This window comes from Protopterus annectens, chromosome 17.part0 (genome assembly GCF_019279795.1).
Source record: "Protopterus annectens isolate FY-2018-M chromosome 17.part0, PAN1.0, whole genome shotgun sequence".
NCBI lineage: Eukaryota > Metazoa > Chordata > Ceratodontiformes > Protopteridae > Protopterus > Protopterus annectens.
In genome coordinates, this window is record NC_056751.1 from 15087199 (window position 1) to 15107880 (window position 20682).

The following is a 20682-nucleotide window of genomic DNA, read 5'->3' on the forward strand; positions in this document are numbered from 1 at the left end:
TTCCTAGATGCAAACCCCTATGTGATAAGGTGGGCCATGTAGAAGGATTTTCTAACCATTTTGGCAATGTGGTTGTTGAAGGAGAGGTTACTATCCACCTGAGTCCTGAGGTCTCTTATCACACTCTGTGATAAGTGGGCTGCCACCTATGTTGTAATTCATAGCTAACTGTTTTTTCCCAAAGGGGATGACAATGCACTTTTTGGCATTTAGCTTAAGGCCATGGTTTTGGCACCACGTATCTGTATCCGTACGACCCTTTTGAAGGATGTCTATGTCATTAGGCATCTCGATTATGACACCCAGTTTGCGGTCATCTGCGAACTTTGTTAGCCATAGTTCCTCCGTGTTTGTTGTACCTCCGAGAAATAGACTGAACAGGAAGGGTCCCAAGACTGAGCGCTGTGGTACACCACTAGTCACAGGTTTGGAGTCTGATCTAGCGTTTCCTATTCTCACTGAATGGGTTCTATCCGTGAGCAAGTTAGCAACCCATCTTGTAACGTAAGGGTTTATGTTTAGTTTGATGAGTTTGTCTTTAATTTCTGAGTGGGGAATGCTATCGAAGGCCTTTGCAAGATCATGGTATGCAGTGTGTACCACCTTACCCTCATCTATTGCTTTAGTGACCCATTTTGAAAAAGTCAACCAGATTTAGGAGACATGACATTCCCTTTACGAACCCAAACTGGGTGGGGTCTAGGGATTGTAGTTTCCTAATGTCGTTATTTATGAGTTCCATGATGATGTGCTCCATGGCCTTGCAGACGAGACTCGTCAGGCTGATGGGATGATAATTCCCGGGGTCAGTGGTGGCACCTCCTTTATGGAATGGGATAACTGTTGCCGTGCACCACTCTGTGGGCACATAGCCTGAGGTGAGGCGGTGGTTAAACATGGTATTAAGGTGAGGGATTCATTCGTTTTGGAGTTCAAGTAGCACACAGCCTGGGATGCTGTCTGGTCCCATGGATGCTGTGTTTCTTGCCTTGGAGAGTGCTATTTTCACCTGGATGTCTGATTTTAGGGGCAGCACAATCTTCTGGTATGGATATGGGCCCTTTGGGGGGTGAGGGTAGGGTGAAGTTTGCACTGAACCTATCTGCCAATATATTGGCGGTATCAATTGGTTCCGTGAATTTTGAACCATTATGCTGTAGCTCAGAGAAGATCTGAGAGTTGTTTTTTTAGGTTTTTGACATAGCTAAAACATGCTTTGTGATTACCTTTGGTGTCTGTTGCGATTTTTATTTTTTCAAAGCTCGCCTTAGAGGTTTTTATGAGAGTTCTTAGCTTTTTGCAAAAGTTGGTCAGGGAAGCCCCTCCATTCCTGGATTTTTACTTTTTTTTTGCAATAATTTCTTCCTTCTGTTATAGAGCTAGTTTATGGCCGGGGTCCACCAGGCTGGTTTCCTCTTTTTGGAGGAGTGGGTCTTTGTCATGTTTGGGATAGCACGGTCCATACACTCCTGTAGGTGCTTGTAGAGTGCTTTTGTGTAGGATATAGCAGATTCAATCATATTGACATTCTGCATGGGAGTAACAAAGTTTGCCACCTCTGTCTTGAGGAGCATAAAGTTTGCTTTGGCTTAGTTTTTCTCCATGGTTTCTTTTGGGACAGGGGGTGAGCGTGGTATGTGGATATCTAGGGTGATGAGTTTATGGTCTGATCTGACCAATGAGGAATTTAACACAGGTGTGGGGCATTTATCCCCCATGTTGGTGATGACAAGGTCCAGTATATTTTTACGTCTTGTGGGGATGTTTATAAGCTGGTCCAGAGCATTGGAGATGTATTCCAGGAAGCGCTGAGCAAAGGTATTAGTACTATCATAGTTTTTCCAGTTGATGTTTGGTAATTGAAATCGCCTAGTATAAGGGTGTTCGGTTGAACTCTCATGTTTTCCAGTACCTCGAGGAAAGAGGAGTGAGTGTCTTGGGGCAGGGAAGGTGATCTGTAGCAAGCTACAGTCTGGATTGCAGTTTTGCCCATTGTCAGTTGCACTTGGATGATCTCCGAGGCATCATACTTTGCAACCAGTCTGGAAATGTGGTTATCCTTAATGAATATGGATATGCCTCCTCCCTTTGTATTTCAGTCCGTGTTTTGCGGCCGAAATGTGTGGTATGAGTTGTATTCTGAAATCGCTGGGGTGCTCTCATGAGCCTTGAACCAGGTCTCCTTACTCACAAATTCTCTTACTGCACAAATATTGATGTTCTCCATATTGAGGAGTGCCTCGAGAGAGTGCATTTTGAGATTTAAACTCCTAGCGTTAAGCAGGATGACCCTCAGTTTTTTGTCACTAGTGCTTGTTACGGTGGTGGATTTGTTTTTTGATCCTTGTCTAAGAAAGGCACTATGGGGATGGCAAGAGCCATTGCCAGTATCCTGAATCTCAGGGGTGACAGGTGCAAGCCATCTCTGGCGAAGCATCGAGGCTTGTTGAGCAGGTCATCCCAGGCAGACAGATACTAGATCCCCTTTGAATGACACCAAAAACTTAGCCAGTTGTTGAAATTTATCATTTTTTCCTTGTACTGAGGTATAATTCCTGGTGAGGGTAAGATGGTACTCAGGGCTAGGGTCATACCTGCCTTTATTACATAATCAGAGAGCTCTTCTATGTCCCTTTTCATGTAGTCCAGGGAGGTACATCTCGGGTCATTCACCCCAACATGGACAATGACAGAGTAGTATTTGTACTTGTTGTGGAGTGACCTGAGTGCTTGGGTAATGTGGCGGATTCTGTCACCTGACAAGCAATTGACAGTGACCTTCTCTTTATCCAGCCTGGTGAGAGGGACATCAGTGTGCCTGACTATGGAGTCACCTATTACAAGTGTGTTAGGTATGGTGTTTTGCCTTAAGGGCTGTGGTTGTGCGGCACACTGGTCTTGGTGGTTATGTGATGATTGCGGTGTGTTTGTGGGTGTAGGTTGTGTGTCTGCTTTGGAGGTCTCTGTTGTTTCCGCAGATTTTTATTTAAAGCCTCCAAATATGTCTTTTTGTATCTATGGGTGGGGTTTGTAGTTGCATGTATAATGGGTCTATGTATAGTAAGTGGTGTACTGCAGGTTGGTACCTTCTCCTCTTGACTGTCAATTCCAGTCTGACTGGAGAGAGCTTTGTCTCCAGTTTAGCTATGTAAGTGCATCTCTCGCAGATTTTGGTGTTGTGTGGTAGGAGGAGAGGGTTGTCTGTGTACATGAGGCAGTTGTGACATTGCCTCAGGATGCCCAAATTCATCAGGTGCACAGGAGAACACATTGGGAGCGGACTCTTGGACATGCCTGAATGGGTTAAGGAACTTATTCTTATTTGCCTGGTGGGGAGAGTAATTTGACTGTTCCATACCAACAACTGTTGGGGATAGAGTACTATAGTTTATTAGTGCTTCTGTCTCTTTTTGCGCCAAGTGCTAGTCCGAAAGCACTGGTTTCAGTACTAAAAATGAAAGAACTGGATAGTACTAAGAAAAAAACTGAAGAGCAGACTCAGTGGAGCCGGGGATAGTTTAACCCTAGCTAACTGCCGCTGCGCTATACACAAAACCGTGCAAATGCGTTTTTTATATCAGTAAGATTAAAGAGAGAGAAATTAGCCCAAAATGGCCAATAAAACTACAGTTTCTGGGCAGAAACCACTCCTCCAAGGACAGGTAGGCTGTTCAGAGCTCCCCACTCTCACTGGTGAACAAAGAAACTTCCTTTCTGCCCAAGTAAGGTATGGCCAACACAGAAGCTTAAACACAGTCCAGGTATCTGAAACTGGACTTTTTTAGCTTAGTAAGGCGGCAAAATAGCAAGATTTTTTTTTCGAGGAAGACAGTAGAACAAATGAAAAAAACACTTTTACAGTGCGGTAATGGCTGTCGCACGTAAGTGAGAAGCCAGGAACAATTAAAATATACAATTTACAACAAAAAATGACTTTTTAAAGTGTAGGCACAAATAAATGCAATTTTGATATAAAATGAGCGTTTTGAGAAGCAATAAATGCCAGAAAACAAGCGTTTAGGTGAAAATAGCAATAAGCAACAAGAAAAAACAAAAAATGGTACTTAAACACTCCAGAGTCTCTCCCTTTGTCTCTCTGGCGTTGTAGGTCTCTGCAGGATACCTGGGCAGGATCTGCTGAGCTTCATACCTTAATCTACTTTCTGCCCTTAACTCACTCTTCTCACTAGCTCTCTCTAATCTTCCATGACTACTCTTTCTACTGTCTTCTAAAATCTATTAAGCAAATCATCACAGAGAAACATTCTATTGTAATTGTCTTGCCTTCATGCAACTACATTATGATAAAACTGGGTTTTTGTAAGCACTTACCCCAAAAACTATACTCATCTTAATGACATATTTCTTTTTATACACCTTGAAGTAGTTATGCTATACTCCTGATTATTGACACTGTATAACATTGTATTGCTACTTAATGCCTTGTAATAATTCTGTAACATTGCTGTTTAATGCTAATTTATAATGAAAATTGTATAATATGTTGGAGCTTTTCTCCCCGGGCCTCCGCTGAAAAAGGGCTCTTCAGCTCAGTCGGACAATCCCGGTCAACAAATGTAAAATAAATAAATAAATAATACATTTTTCTCTTTTTCTGTTAACCTGTAGTCTGTATCTGCTACAGAATCTTCCAAAGCAGCAATCTGGGCAGTTTGTTGTTTAAGGACTTCATGTAATTTAGGGGTCGCAATGGTGCAGCGGTTAGTGTTGTTGCCTTACAGCAAGAGGCTCTCCGGTTCGATTCACGGCTGGAGCACCTTCTGTGCAGAGTCTGCATGTCCTCCCCACGGTCGAGTGAATTAAAGACATGCAGGTAGGTGCAAGCATTGTGAGTGTGGCTTCTTTGAAGGTTGGGCGCTGGGCTGGCAACTTGACACCATAAAAATCCACTGCCAGTCATTAGCGGACCAGAGTTCCGCTGTGGAGACCCCTAACTGGGAAAAGCCGAAAGACAGTATTTAATAAGGCTATTTGTTTGCTGGTATTTTCTTTTAATATTGTCCACTTTTAAGTTTAATTTGTCTGTTTTACCCACCAAGTCTTGAACTGTGGTAAGGATCGCCTGTATTTCTTTCTTCATTGGAGTTTCTTGCTGAGAAAATTTGGAGCTGCTCATCTTCCTTTGTGAATGTGGTTTTAATGCCCATTCTATTTAAAAGGTTGACAGGAAAATATAAAATTTTAGCTTAAAAATTACACCAACTTGTAGCTTACAACTTCCATAATCGGATTTTAGTAGGTTTCAGGTCTGTGTTGGTGAAATTAAATTAAAAAAATCCTGTGAGGATAAAATGAAGACTGCAGAGCTCAATAACTCTGCTGCTTTTAACTTACCATGCAAGCCCCCCCCCCCCGATGTACTTTTCTGATTGTTCTTCTTGACTGATGTAACATTCTGCTTGCAAAGCAAATTTAAAGGGAGAATACATGGACAGGGTGCTTGTCTAAACCATGAAAATTGGTGTTTTTTAATACTGTTTATTTTGGTCTTTATTAGCTGTAGCTAGAAATGTTATTACAGGGAATTAGAAAAGTAGCACTAACCTTCCTTTTTGGACTTGGGGGAAAAAAACAAGGAATAGAGTTAATAAGATTAAACTCTCTAAGAGTAAACCTAATTATAAATTCTGACAGAATTACTTGACATGTTTGAAAATATGTGTATAAGTTATACATTTAGTATAAAATATCTAAGAACAATGAAGTACCCGGATAATAGAGTCAAATTATGAGAATTCCAGAAATGGAAAATATATGGTTGTAGTTTTGCTAATGTGTTGATTGCTTATAATAAAAATATATTTACAAAAAATTAACAAAATTGATGATGTCCTTCCATTTCACTGTTGCATTATTCATAACAGTAGGGATCCCCTGCCAAGGGCAGCCCGACGTCCAGCCAGTATACCAAGGCCTTTAGGTTGTTTTAAGGTATGCCGTATGTTACACTTGTGCTCCTTTCATAGTGCAGGCATAAAGGTGACATCTAGATGTACCATCCTCGGAACTTCTTTGCTGCCAGTCTGAACGCCATTGTTTGATTGTTGGTCTGAGCACCCTTTCCATTGCCGGTTCACCTGGCCATTGCAGTCAAGATCCCCATTGAAGTTATTTTTTACTTATCTTTTCTATTATTGCTTGTGGGGTTTCATGTCATCAAAGAAAGGTAAATGCCAGTGTGGGAGATAGATTCCCCATACTGCCATGACCAGTGTCACTTTTGCTTAGGTTCCTCTCAGTACCATATATCCTGTTCCATTTTTCAGGCTTTTGTACCAAAAACCTTTTGTAGTAGACTATCTTCTTTGATGCTTCATCTTGAAAGTCAGCGTCTTAAGCTTCTTGCAAAAGACGCAATGGAGGGTACCTCCCTCTCCGAGGGACAGCTGTCAGTGAAGAAGGGGTCCAAGAAGCCTTGACTGGAGTCTTCCACTGTTCAGCTTTCGATGGACGTCTCTCCCGAGGAGAGTGAATGCCCAGAGGTTCATCTGGGTTTTGTTGTTGGATTCCTCTGCTGCGACCAGGTTGGAGGCTAGCAGAGATCCAACATTAAGCACATCTGAGGAGATTTGCTTCAGATGTTCAGGGGGAGCCATGGCTGGTTATTTTCAAGGGGCCTAGGGATGTTCCTCAAATTTTAGTAAAAAAAAGTCCCTACTACCATCATTGAATGCTGTCCTGGGTCAGAGCCTTTCAAATTTAATAAGGTGGATGTCCCACTGAAGAAAAAAACGGAAGATTATATATTTCTCTTGCTCCTAAGGATCTGCAGAGTGAATGGCAGGCCTTCATTCAGGGTTTGTTTAGTGCTTTGATGACATTGAAACCTCCTCAGGGAGTTTCTGATCCAGCTCCCCTCTTGGTCCTTTACTCCTCCAAAAAGTCCCAGGGAACACAATTCTCCTGGTGTTTCATAAGGACAGGGTGTCAATGCATACTAATCCTTCCCTTTACGCCCAAGGTGGTGAATGAGTTGTCCCTTAATTAGTCTGTTCATTTGCCCACTTTTTTTTCCCTTCTCCACAATCTGCCAGTGAGAAGGTGCTGCACATGTTGGATGTGCTTAAACAACTCCGATTTTTTTGGATAAGACTAAGACTATTACGAAATCTAATTAGCTCTTTGTTTCCTTTCATCCTAGGTCCTTAGGATTAGCTGTATCCAATCAAACTATTTCTTCTTGGATCTCAAAAGCTATTTCTTTGTTATTCCTTTCATGGTAAGAGCCTTCCTTATTCTGTTAAGGCTCACTTTACTAGAGCTGTGGATTCTTCTGGTGCTTTGTTCAAGAGTTTGGATACTAACTCTATTCTTTTGTTTTTTGTAACAACTTTATTGAATTATCACTTGTGACATAGCCAGATTTGCATTTATATAAAAGTAATCGAACTGTATTAATAAGTTCACGTTTACAAACATTATACTTCACATATATTGCTATATATCATACAACCTAAGCAATATTACATAAACAAGAAACATCACTTACAACATAGGCAAGCATGCATTTGTATAAATGAAAACAAACCACACCAACACAATCCTAGTTGCTATCATTTTACATCACAAACCATACCGACACACTCGCAGTTGCAAACATTATGCATCACTGATGATCTACCAAATCATCTTTAGTCAGACATAACATAGCTCATTTACGTCCTGCCTTGGTACTAACTCTATTCTTGGGGCAGCTACCTGGACTTCTTTGCCTACATTTACCAAACACTACAAGTTGGATGGAATTTCCAGAGCTAGAGCTGGTTTTGCTAGGGCCATCCTTCATGGCTTCCTAGAGGACTCTGCAAGTTCTTCTTCCTCCCAAATTTCTTCCTGTGCTTTGATACTCTACCTGATGTTATGAATACTGCAATAGTGAAATGGAAGGACGTAGTACTGTTGTGTAAAATCTTAGATGTTCTTCTCTTCATTGTTGCAGTATTCACTCCCTCCCTCCCTCCCTCCCTCCTCCCCCTGGTCCATTTGCCTTCTGGATTTAATGGATACCTTCTTTTCCTTGGACTGACATTCCTACTGGGGCTGTCAGTTCTGATGACGATATGTCTGGATGTCACCTTTATGCCATATGCTACACAAAGAGCATATATGTGATGTACAGCATACCTTAAAGCAACCTAAAAGCTTTGGTATACTGTTCGGATGTCGGGCTCCCCTTGGCAGAGGATCCCTAATGTTATGAATACTGCAACAGTGAAGAGGACATCTACTCTTTTATGGTAAGATTTTACACAACTGTACTTTCTTTATGTGGGGGGAGTGCAGATAACAGTAGTTTATGAAAACACATAACTGTGTCAGAATTTAAGTAAGCAAATTAGCTCCAGGATAAAAGATGTTTTGCATAGGATAACAACATAAAATGTTCTTTACTTCAGTCTGCCCAAATAATATAACCTATGTCAAGGAAATTAACTTGCAAAGAAAAACAGGAGGGGCACATGACTAGCAATTGCTGCTACATAACGATTTTCATGGCAAGGCCATAGTAGTGAGACTGTTTTGCTTGATGTAACACTTTGTGTGAAAAGATCAGAACCTGTATCTCAGTAAAAGTGCTGTGATCATTTAGTACAAAGTGCTTAGATGATACTGATATGTTTATCTGCAGTAGAGTTTTACTGTGGTGGTGTGCATGTGCAGTGAGCGCACACAAAAGTGCACATACAGTGTCTGCTTTAATGCTTTTGGGTTCCTAGATTCTCCCTTGTAATACTGGAATATATTTCTCTTGGCCCTATAGAGAACTGCAGATGTATTTAATATTTGTTGAGTAAATGGATTAAGAAATGAATGCCTGGTGGTAGTCTAGCACAATGTGCAGAGGCTATGAACTTTTATCAGTCTGTCTTTTATATCTAGGTTTCATTCCTTTAATATCCGTTTACATACTTTGCGACCCTGAGCAAGTTACTTAGCCACCGAAGTTCCTGGGGCTCCCCCCTTGAGAGGTGTTTGTGCTAACTCTGAAAGAGGTACATATGCCTAGTTGATATTATATGGTTAAAAATAAGTACAAACATTGCTATATACATTGTAGTTGCACCATTGCTCTACTGATGTGAATTTTAGGCATTCATCTTCAACACTGTGTATTGGTTTAAAGTACTCTGACTTTGAAGTGTTACTACTTTCCCTCACTGGCAGGGAGGGCACTGTGGGGAATTGATGCTTAAAACTCTGACTTTTCATTGTAGCTGCGGTGGAATGTAGGTAGATATCTTGCCCTTGTGAGAATGCATGTGTCATGCAGATATTATTAGTTATCTGAGGTCTTAGAAGGGAAGTGTTGCAAAAGGTATAAAAATGGTTGGCTCAAGAAGAGATGCTGTCTGATGCTGCATCTGCTTTGTACATTCAAGTTCAACAGTGAATGTGGCTGTGACTATGGGAACCTCGTAGGTGTATGCTTATGCTTCAGTGAAAAAAATAGCGAGGAACTATAATTTTCTTCTTTGTGGTAATATTTATTTTGTATGTGTATATTTTGTTTTTTTTCCATTTTTTTTCCACAAGTTGCCTCATTATATGTTTTTTGGTTAGCTGGAGACAAATTGTATAATTGGCAGTATTCTAAAGACTAGCGTGTATATTTGTACAAATGTGGCTAACTTGCACATTTTTTGTGTTAAAAGATAAATTGTATGTACAAATGTGTATGCATGCATTATATTTCTTGAATGCATATGTGTGTGCACATGGGCGCATGTGCAGGTCGAATGCTCCTTGAACAAGGGATATGTATGACATTTGAGGTGGTGACTGGCCATCACTGCCATCAGGGGTGATGCTTTTAGAAAAAAGTCATTTTTTTTTCATTGCACCCCCCACAGAAGCACACAGTCCATATTTTATAGTTCTATTTATTTTTTCTTTTTACAGTATGAAATGTACACAATCGAAAGGAATGCTGAAAGAACTGCATCAGCAGGTCGACTTCTGTATGACATGTAAGTAACCTGAATACCTTCAGTTTTTGCAGCATTAAGACATTTCATTAGCAGTAGGTACTTTATGAATATTGACTAATGAATTTGAATTAAGATGCTATACCTGGAAAAGCCATATTAGCATTTTGTGGTTTAGTATTTTTTTTTTTGTTTGAATAATTGTGTGTGTGTGTGTGTGTGTGTGTGTGTGTGTGTGTGTGTGTGTGTGTGTGTGTGTGTGTGTGTGTGTGTGTCAGTTAGTTACTGAGATTAGCTCATGAAGGTGTAAAGAAAACGAAAATGTTTCTGAAAGTGTAACTGTCACATTTAATGAAATGTTTTAATGATGTGCTATATTGAAAGTCTAAGATCAAAGTATTAAAAATTAACAGCAGCTAGAAGACTGTATTTACAAATCTTTATTTAAGCATTTTAAAGTAGTGTTTATTCCTGTTCAGTTTGTTTCATTACCAGAATAAGGCAAGGGTCTTATGTCCTATTCAGAAGGATGGCTTTGCGCACTAACTGTAAAATTTCCTTTTGAGGGTGCAAATCCAAATGATATATATATATATATTTTTTTTTATTTTCCTTGTAACGTTAGCTTTTTCCATGGTACTGTATTATATGTAGGACTAAAGATTTTGAAGTGTAATTAGTTGTACTTTCTTTCAAATGCTGTAACTCATGCTGAGCTGCTGTGGAATCTCAGATGCTAGGTTATTTGGATACTGCTGTGGCATTTTTACATATCTTCTATGGGATGATGGAGTAATGTATCTTCTTTTTCTTTTGGCTTTTTCCCCAGTTAGAGGTCGCCACAGTGGATCACCTGTCTGCTCATGATTGGCAGTGGAGTTTTACGGTGTCGAGTTGCCAGCCCGGCGCCCAACCTTCCACAGAAGGCACACACACGCACGCACTTATGGCTAGGGCTAATTTAGAGTGTCCAGTCCACCTACAGCATGTCTTTGGGATGAGGGAGGAAACTGGAGCACCCGGAGGAAACCCACGCGACCACAGGGAGGACATGCAGACTCCGCACAGAAGGCACCCCAGCTGAGGATCGAACCGGAGATCCTCTTGCTGTGAGGTGGCAATGCTAGCCGCTGCACCACCGCGGCCGCCCTATAATGGATTAATGTATAATGTATAAATTCCATCATCATTTCCTTTTTTAATCTGAGAATACTTTTGTCATGTGTTTTTAACCATTGCTAAATAAGGTTAGCAGGAGAGGACCAAGCACATCTGTATTTAAAGGAGAAGCATTGTGATGAACCTTTGAGTTATCTATCAAGAGCATAAGAAATTGCCTGTTGTTTAGGAAATAGATGCATCAACTGTTGGCCTTTATATGTCAGGGAAGACAAAGTGTGCACTGAAGAAGAGCTCTGTGATCCATTGAGCTCAAAGCTTTTCAGAAATGAATGAAGGTGTATCCTATGAGAAAGCAATTGTCAGGAGAGTTGAAGAGGTCTGTAGGAGATGAGGCGACCATTATGGTACAGTACCTGCTCGTACATGCACATTGTGCTTGTAGCATAAGCCTGTAGCTACATGGAATATTATAATTGAGGTGTTTAAGGAATAATTTTTCAAATGAATAGGTGGCAGAGCAGTTGTTGCTTTGTAGCTCTTAATCATTAAGGTGCCACATTATTTGGTATTGGCATATTTGAATAAGCTTCAAGCACAGAGGTGTTATGGCAAATTCCAAGGATAGGATAACAGCATGAGTGATGGGTACTGCCCTAGCTTTACTGAGCTGGTGTTAGCTGTACAGTACATTATCCTTTCTCATCAAGTACTTCTTATACAATGACTGGCCATTAGCATTCCAAAACGAGCATGCTGATTGGCCAGCCCAACCAGCGGGCCCATTGTAAGTCCGAGAATGTACTAACGGAAAAAGGTCTGGTCAGCCGGACTTTTTCCCTTTAGTATATCTCCTGATTTTTTTACTTTTTTTTGCCCCCCCCCCCAAAAAAAAAAAGGAAGACCTAAAACAAAGATCAAAATAAAAAGGATAATCCGGTATGTTCTAAAAAATTTAAGAAACGTGCCTGATTATCCCTTTTTTTTATATTTTCAATTAAAAAAAAAAAAAAAGGCAACGGAGATCTTCCTTTCTCCATTGCTACCTCTGCTCAGCATTGATGTACTGCGTAAGCGTGGGAACACAAGTCCCTTGCGCATGCGCAGTACATCAGAAATGCCCCAGGATACCGGAGGACTGCGGAAGGGCAGCATGGAGGCATTATACAATGACATTATTTAAGAAAAGTAAGTATTTTTTTTTCTTAATGTCATTGTATAATAGCAATAACCCATGGCTGGGTGTGGGCAATGCTGGATTTACTCACAATTAGCTTTGTTTGGTCACTCAAGCTTCATCCTTTATGACCAAACCACACTAACTGTGGGTAAATCCAGCATTACCCATACCCATCCGTGGGTTATTGCTTAAATAGTGCAAGTACCATGAGAGGAAGAATGAACTAAACTTTGCTGTTTGTGTAATTAGTTAAAATATAAATACTTTTCCTGAAATCTAGATTATTCAGGTTTCCAAAAATACCACCAGATCTGCAATAGTGAGTACTCATTTAACAATACTATTCAAAATTAAACTACTAACAAAGATGAACTGCTATAACATCCTGACAGTGTAATATCTATAAGCTTGTTCAACTCAATATATACATTTTAAGTAAAATCTGTCAAGAACTATTGAAGGTTACAAGAATCTAAAAGCCAACAAAAAATCTTTTGGTGTAAGATAGAAGTAAAAAGTTTAATGCACCCAAAAGTTCTTCAGTGGGGGAAGTCTCCCAAGCATTTTACAGATTTTTAAAAAAAAATGTGGTCCATAATGCCACTCGATCCCTATTGAACAAGTTAATACCACTAATAACTTTGGAATTCTGAATACAAGTATTCAGCAATTTGAGGATTCAGAGCATATAGAAGAAAATAAACGACAAAATTCACAGCAAATAATAAAGAAAAAGAAACATGTCTATAAAGCAAAGTGAATACATACTAAACTTTTTTTTTATGTAATACACAGGTTACAGGGAATGACATTTTTCTACCAGAAAATATTCAGTCTACAGAAGAAAGCATCGCTTTTCTTAAAGAGAAGGTAGAAGAAAAAGAGGTTAGGGGCAGGTGCTAAGGAAGAAATCAAAATTAAATGTGGAAGGATTGAAGAACGGGTCTATATTATATAAGCGAACACACTAAATTGTGAACGCTATATAATCGACCTGCTAACACAGAAAAAACAAAATGTCGAACAAACAGATCAGCGATCCCCCCCCCAGGGAAAAAAAAATTGCTGATCCATTAAAAAAAAAAAAACAAACAAACAAAATAAAGTGGGGGAGGCTGTACCCCCCACACCCTGCTAGTTAAATATACCAACTCTGAGATCGCACCCCAGTGGAGGAAATGACAAAGTCCTGAAAATGGTGTCCAGTGATTTTTTTTTTCCCTAGGAAAAAAATTGCTGTTCTCTGCTTTTGGGATTTTGCCATTTTGGGTAAGTAGATTCGATTAAGCAGCGTTCGCAATGCATATGTTGGTATAAAAAGATTTGTAAAGTCTAGGAAATCAGAAATGATGAAGTCATTGTTTGTTAGTTACATTAGACCCAAACTTGATTGTGGAATAACAATATGGAAGTCGTATAAAAAAATGAGCATGAATAAACTCGAAAGAGTACAGCAGGAATATACCAAGGGCATCCATGGATGTGTAAATTTAAGTTGTTATGAAAAACTAAAATATCTGAACATCTACCATGTGTCTTAGATATTTAAAATGAGGAGACCTTATTCAGGTGTAGAGGACATTTAGAGACAGCTACCTTTGAGAATGTTTGGTGTTCTCAAAAAGTAGTAGAAAATCATCAGACAACCTGTGTAGAATATATAGGAATGAGGAGTGTACCAACTGGTTCTTTGAGAGGGCAGCTGATGCATGTCTAGGTATTTTTAAGAACACCCTGGACCCTTATTATGAGAACATCAGTTTTAGTATATTGACAGGCTAGAAGGGCATTGCCTGTGCTTGAATCATATGTATGTATTTGAATTCACCAAGCTGTCACTTTAAAGATCTGTGATTATTAATTCTTGTTTATATAATATATTCATAAGCACCATTAACTTCTGCACTGTTGGAGGATGTCAATTTCAACCTCTTGTTAAAAATCCAAATCTACCAGAGCAGCATCAGATTTACACCAATCACATCTAAAAACTATCTAATTTATTGGCCTCTTCACATGATAGCTGACCCCTATTTCTTAAAAATTAATACATATTAGTTATATTATATTATTATATTGATACATATTTAAAACTTTTTACAATGTATGGGTCTACTTCAAAACAGCAAAAGACCACATTACCGAAAATGAGATCACTGAGACACTGTCAAAATCTGACTTTCAAGAATGACCAGAATGCCAAAGGATTTCACAGGGTAAGTATCCGATTGGCCACCATCTAAAAATGAAATGCACTGCACTACCCAAAACCCACCCAGGAGGGGGGGTTGCACCCCCCACCCCACCTAAATATATCAACTCTGGGATCACACTACAGTGGGGAAAAGAGCAAATTTCCCCTTGTTGGATGGACACCTGGTTACTTACCCTGTGAAATCCTTCGACATTCTGGTCGTTCTTGAAAAGTCAGGTTTCGGCAATGTCGTCTCGGTGATGTCCTCTTCAGTAATGTGGTCTTTTGTTGTTTTGAAGTAGACCCATGTATATTGTAAAGGTTTTTAAATATGTATTAATTTTTAAGAAATAGGGGTCAGCTGTCATATGATCATTTGAATTGCTTTAAATAGAGTACTTAGTGGTATTTTTAACAGATTCATTCAACTTGTATACAGCTAAAACATTTAATCTTCTTTTGTCTTTTCCCAGTTAGGGGTCACCACAGCAGATCACCTGTCCGCTCATGATTGGCAGTAGAGTTTTACGGTGTCGAGTTGCCAGCCCGGTGCCCAGCCTTCCACAGAAGGTATACCCACGCCTAGGGCGAATTTAGTGTCCAGTCCACCTACAGCATGTCTTTGGGATGTGGGAGGAAACCGGAGCACCCGGAGGAAACCCACGCAACCACAAGGAGGACATGCAGACTCAGCACAGAAGGCACCCCAGCCAAGGATCAAACCGAAGAACCTCTTGCTGTGAGGCGGCAACGCTAACCGCTGCACCACTGTGGCCACCATAAAATATTTAATCTTAATAAAACATATTTTTCTTGGATTGTCTTGGTGCACATTATCTTGTCAGTATGCCTATTCTATTTTTAGGAACACCAGATTCTTTTAAAACAAAATCATTGTCCTTTTTTTGAAGATTCTATTTCCAGTAGGCCAATATAACTGACTTTACTTAAGAACCGTAGGAGTTTGAGAGGGTGTTAGTTTTGGATTCCTAGAGATGGGATACCATATGAAAAATTTTCTGAGTAGACCTGGGAAACCCTTGATACACAAGTACTAGTGGGGTGCAGCTGGAATATACATTTCACAGTTTAATGAAGGAATAATTTTGTGATATGCCTTTGACAAGGAGAGAAAATAACTACCAATATAAATGTGCATTTAATTATTCATTATTCATCCTTAATTCCTCTAGGAAAAAGCCAAATCAAAACTGCAGTACAGGGAAAAGGTAGCCTCCAGGAAAATACAGTCAGCTGTTTTTGTAGAAATGTAGAAACACTAATTTGTTCAAACTAGGCAGGAAAAGCAAGTTTGCTGACCTAGTCAGAGTCCCAAGATGACATCATACAATATGCCTTTTCAGTAAACAAATCTTGCTGTGGAATGTCTGTCCAGTAGCTTATTTGTGCTTTCATAAAATTAATACAGTGAGTTCTTTCCAGTTTTTCTGGTACATCACATTTTTTTTAAAAGGCTCTTCTTAAGCAGTCTCATGGAGACTTTTCTTCATTTTGACCTGTATTTTTGCAGTTTTATCAGTTCATTTGAATAGCTTTTGAAAGCTTCTTCTATTTTTTCTGAGCCTTTTGTGATTAGAATTCATATACTGCTTCAGTGTTTCATTTATGATTTTTTTTTCCTCTAAATTATTGGAAGCTATCTCTTGTACCAAAGCTGGAGTTTACATTTTCTTTGAAGAACAGCTGCAGGATTCTTCCCAGTCAGTGTGGTCTCTTCACCTTTTCTAGTCTATTTCCTTTCAGGATCTCTAAATTATTTATTGGCATCTCAGCAGTGTACTTACTAGCCAGTAACCAAAATATAACTGAGTTTTACTGAAGCTGGCAGAATTACTAGCTATTATTTTTCAGTTTCTTTTTTACACTGTAAGATCTGAAAATAAACTGATTAGTGTGCAGCCATCTTTGAAGTCCTAAAGAAAAGTGTTCTTGAGAGGAAAAGAAAGACAGAAGTAATGGATCCTCCTTGGCGAACATTTTAGGCAGGTGTCTGTGATTGAAAGATCCAGGCCGTAGGAGCTAGATCACTCCTCCTCCAACTGCTGCTGTAAGAGTTCAGTCATCCACTTTACAGGTGTACCCGTGCTGTGATGCATTTTGCTGTACTTATCACCTAATTTTATATCTGTAAGAGGCTCTAGTACAAGAGGCCATATTTGGGCATGCTGTTTCACTGTCATTTATGGAGGTAAAAATGGCACCCAGAGTTGATTCCTTCTAGATTCTAACCCTGATATTTGTTTCAGGTGACCAGTGCAGGAATACATTGCGGTGTTTCCAGAAATAGGGTCCCATATGCTACTCAGGTTAGAGTTTAGGATATCTGAAAGACAGATGCCAGTAGCGCATACAACTATATCTGTACTAATTTGTCTTTTTTGTTGAGTGGATTTCCAGTAACCAGAGACTTGATATTTGTTATCACAGGATTAGTTTCTGGTACCTTGGGCATCTGAAGTACCTACTGACCTGGTACAGTATGGTCCATCCTCTGTAATAGGTAGACTAATCCTGGTAAGCATTCGAATCAGCGCATACAACTTCCCAGTCTTCTTAGTCCTTCCCATCCCTTAATGCACTGCAGTGACATTCATTCCCAGATGGCTTTTGCCATGTAATAGCAGTCGGTACAGAGAAACAGCCCCAGGCTACCAACACTTCGTAAACATTGAAAATAAACGGTTTGTCTTGTTCTCCTTCTTTGATGTCAACATTGTTTGTCCTTTAATGTCATTGTGGAGTCCACTCCATATTTTGTTCTCTCTGCATAGGTCCTTCCTGTCAGCATTTTCACTTAAATTTCTTTTAATTTTAGTAGTTTGACAGTTCTTTTCCATTCAGGAGTTTCTAGTCTCCTTTTTAGAATCTTAAAACATCTATTTATTTTTGTTATGTGTTTTTTTTTGATGGAGTTGTCTTTCAAACTTCTGCCACTGTGGACTTCAAGTACAACACAGGGCTTGCTTGCTGTCTTGATGGAAGAGCATAGTATATCTGTCTGCTTCATCTATGAGGCTTTCACATATCATAACCTCTGTGGTGTGAAAAAAAAGTTTAATTTATAAATGTGCACAAAAGATCCCTGCTGTCTTCTCAATGCTTGTGTGTGATTCTCATTTGAAATTAAAAGCTTCAACCCTACTCTCTTGGAGACAGTAATAGCTACTATAAAGTAGAGTCTCCCAAACCTTCTGAATGAAAGTATCACAAGACCCATACACCAGGTCTTCCTTAATAGGTTTTACAGCTGTAAGAAAAATGGATGATGTAGTACCAAAAAGATGGTTTGCAGTTTGTGGAAAGCAAATCTCCTGTAAGACTTTAAATATGTCAGAGCTTGAAATCATTGGCTTGACAAGAAGGTGAGCTTAATATTAAGCCTGTGACTAACCTCCACAAGGCCTTCTCCTATACATGTGCTAGAATTAGACTATAATTCTTTCGTGGACATCCTTGTGAGGGCCTGTAAAACACTGACTGAGTCCCCTTCCCCATCAGCTTCTACAGCAGAGAGCAGCTTCTTGTCTGTGGTTTCACTGAAGATCTTTCAAATTTTCTTCAGTGACACCCTTGATCTTTATGTAAGTCCTGTTATTGCATCATCAACCAATATGTTTATGTTGATGGCTGTACACCTGTCAGTGTTGACTGTAAGTCTGATGTGTGTGACTGTTGGGATGAAGAATGCCACAGCGACTTTCCAGAGGCAGGTGGATAATATCCTAGCAGGAGCAGGAGGGTTTGCGCTTGCTTACCTAGATGATATTGCCATCTACAGCCATTCCTGGCCAGAGCACCTTCAGCATGTCAGGGAGGTGCTGGACAGACTACAGAGGGCAGGGTTGACCATTAACCTGAGCAAATGTCAGGTGGGTATGGCAGAGGTCTCCTACCTAGGACATAGAGTGGGGAGAGTGGTAAGATAAGGCCAGAACCTGCCAAAGTGGAAGCCATTCAGGCATGGCCTGCACTTGTTACTAAAAAGCAGGTGAGGGCATTTTTAGGGACCGCAGGATACTACAGAAAGTTCATCCCCAGTTATAGTACCATAGCTGCTCCCCTTACAGACCTGACAAGGAAAAACAGGCAAGATAAGGTAGTGTGGACCCCAGCATGTGAGCAGGCATTCCAGAAGCTTAAAGAAGCATTGGGAGGACCCCCTGTGTTAGCCAGTCCAGTTTGCAGCAAATAATTTGTTGTGCAGGTGGATGCTTCAAACCATGGGGTGAGGGCTGTACTTAGCTAGATTTCTTCAGAGGGGGAAGAGCACCCAGTGGTTTATCTCAGTCATAGGCTCCAACCCAGGGAGGAATGCTATGCAGCTGTAGAAAAGGAATGTCTAGCCATAGTGTGGGCACTATGGAAACTTCAACCTTATCTGTATGGAAGAAAATTTGCTGTAATGACGGATCACAACCCTCTAACATGGTTAAACAGAGCCAGTCAGCAAAATGTCAAGTTGCTAAGATGGAGCCTGGGGTTGCAAACATATATTATGTCAGTGCAGCACCGCAGTGGGAGTAGCAGTGCCAATGCAGATGGGCTCTCAAGACAGGGAATGGGGTGAGGTACACTCAAATAGACTTAACCCTCTTTTTAGTGGCGTTTATCAAGGGTCACTTGAAAAACTAGCTCGAGTTCTCTGGGGGGTGGGGTGGGGGGGATGTGAAGACTGGTAGAGATGGGGTAAAGGCTGCCAGCCTAGTCAAATAGAATTTGGTACATAATTCTTCATTTGTAAATATAAATATAAAATACAGGCTTGTTTCTTAAATGAAAGAAAACACTGTAAAATGTGAACTTCAAGATTGTAGCAACATTGCCATCTGCTGTAAGGAAAACTATGTTCTTTGAAATTAAAGTTATGTTTTGTATGTCCTTTGAAGTTAGAATTTGGAGTCAATGAGTCTGGAGTAAGCATCCTGCCTATTGTTTTAAGGCTAAGGTTAATGACCAGAATTTACATGTGGAATGTCCTCTATTGCAATAAGTGTAACAGAATGTAAATGTAGTGTCTGTGGCCTGGGAACCAGGAAAGTGTAAACAAATCATGTGATGTTTTATCAGAACTACAGTTTCAATTTAAGCAGTGAGAACCAGAGATTATTAAGCATTTTAATCTGACTATTCAACTCAGCACTGCCTTGCTCTATGTGAGTAAGTTATTTTAGAATTATGTTTTCTTGTAGAAATAGCTAGGACTATAAAGGTTAGACTAAGTGTTTTTCTGTTATGTCAGAACTGTTCTACTGATTTATTTTACGTTTCTGTGTGATCTCTAAATTCTTGAGTGTCCCTGTGGTGTAGTAGTATTGTCTTGTGTTTTTAGTAGTTATTATTAAATATTTTTAAAACCTCTTAACTGTGGCTGGTTTATGTAGAGATAATTAAGCTCTAGAGTACATTGCATGCTTATAAATGATCCTGTAATAAGCCCTTCCCAAGCCTTAAGATTGTTTATGTTGCACTACTATTGGATAATAATATTGCACAGTAATAATTGGACACCCTTTTAAGGGCCTTTGAGTAGCTGATAATTATTAGCTGGTGGTGGCAGTGATTACTACCGTATAGTCTGGGTAAAGGGGCACAGCTGGAGAATCTGTGTCAGCCTTTCCCAGGAGTGTCTGTGAAGTTGTATAAATACTTCTCAAAGTGTGTGTGTGTCAGCTATTTGGGCAGGGACACGAAACACTGGTTGGACAGAGAGGGTACTGGAGGTTAGCTTGCCGGCTAGGCTAAGATCTGGACCCTATAGCTGTGCCAGTGGGGGAGTCTTATTGGGGACCTGGAGAGCAAGGGAGCAACCAGCCCCAGACTGACTGTGATCTCTGTGTGCACTTAAGGGAAATTGTACTTGACTGTGTGTATTTGTTATCCTTTCCTCTCATACGAGACACCCTCCCTGGTGTTACAGGTGAGGATTGACGCTCCTTGATTGCTGGGCCAGGGTGCGGGCATCACAGGAGCCATGACTGATTACCAAAGGGCCTGGGGGTTCCCTCAGATATGGATGAAGTCCCGACTATGATTGAGTGTAGGCCGGCATTGGAGCCTTCTACTTTTCATAAGGTGGATGTCCCTTTAAAAAGAAGCAGACGACAAAACGTACTACTACTGCTCCCAAGGACCCTCAAAGTGAGTGGCAGAATTTTACACAGGGGTTGTTCAATGCTTTTATGGCCTTGAAGCCTCCTCAGGGGGGGTGTCTCTCCCGCCTC

General features: G+C 40.2%; 1 protein-coding gene across 2 annotated transcripts in view; it reads left to right on the forward strand.

Moving 5' to 3' along the window:
- INTS10 (integrator complex subunit 10) overlaps positions 1 to 20682 on the forward strand; it is a 1128594-nt gene that overhangs the window by 85897 nt on the left and 1022015 nt on the right. For both annotated transcript variants that reach the window (XM_044059448.1, XM_044059449.1), the window contains exon 2: positions 9922 to 9989. In XM_044059448.1, coding sequence (XP_043915383.1) covers positions 9922 to 9989 — 68 coding nt within the window. The remainder of the gene's footprint in view (positions 1 to 9921; positions 9990 to 20682) is intronic.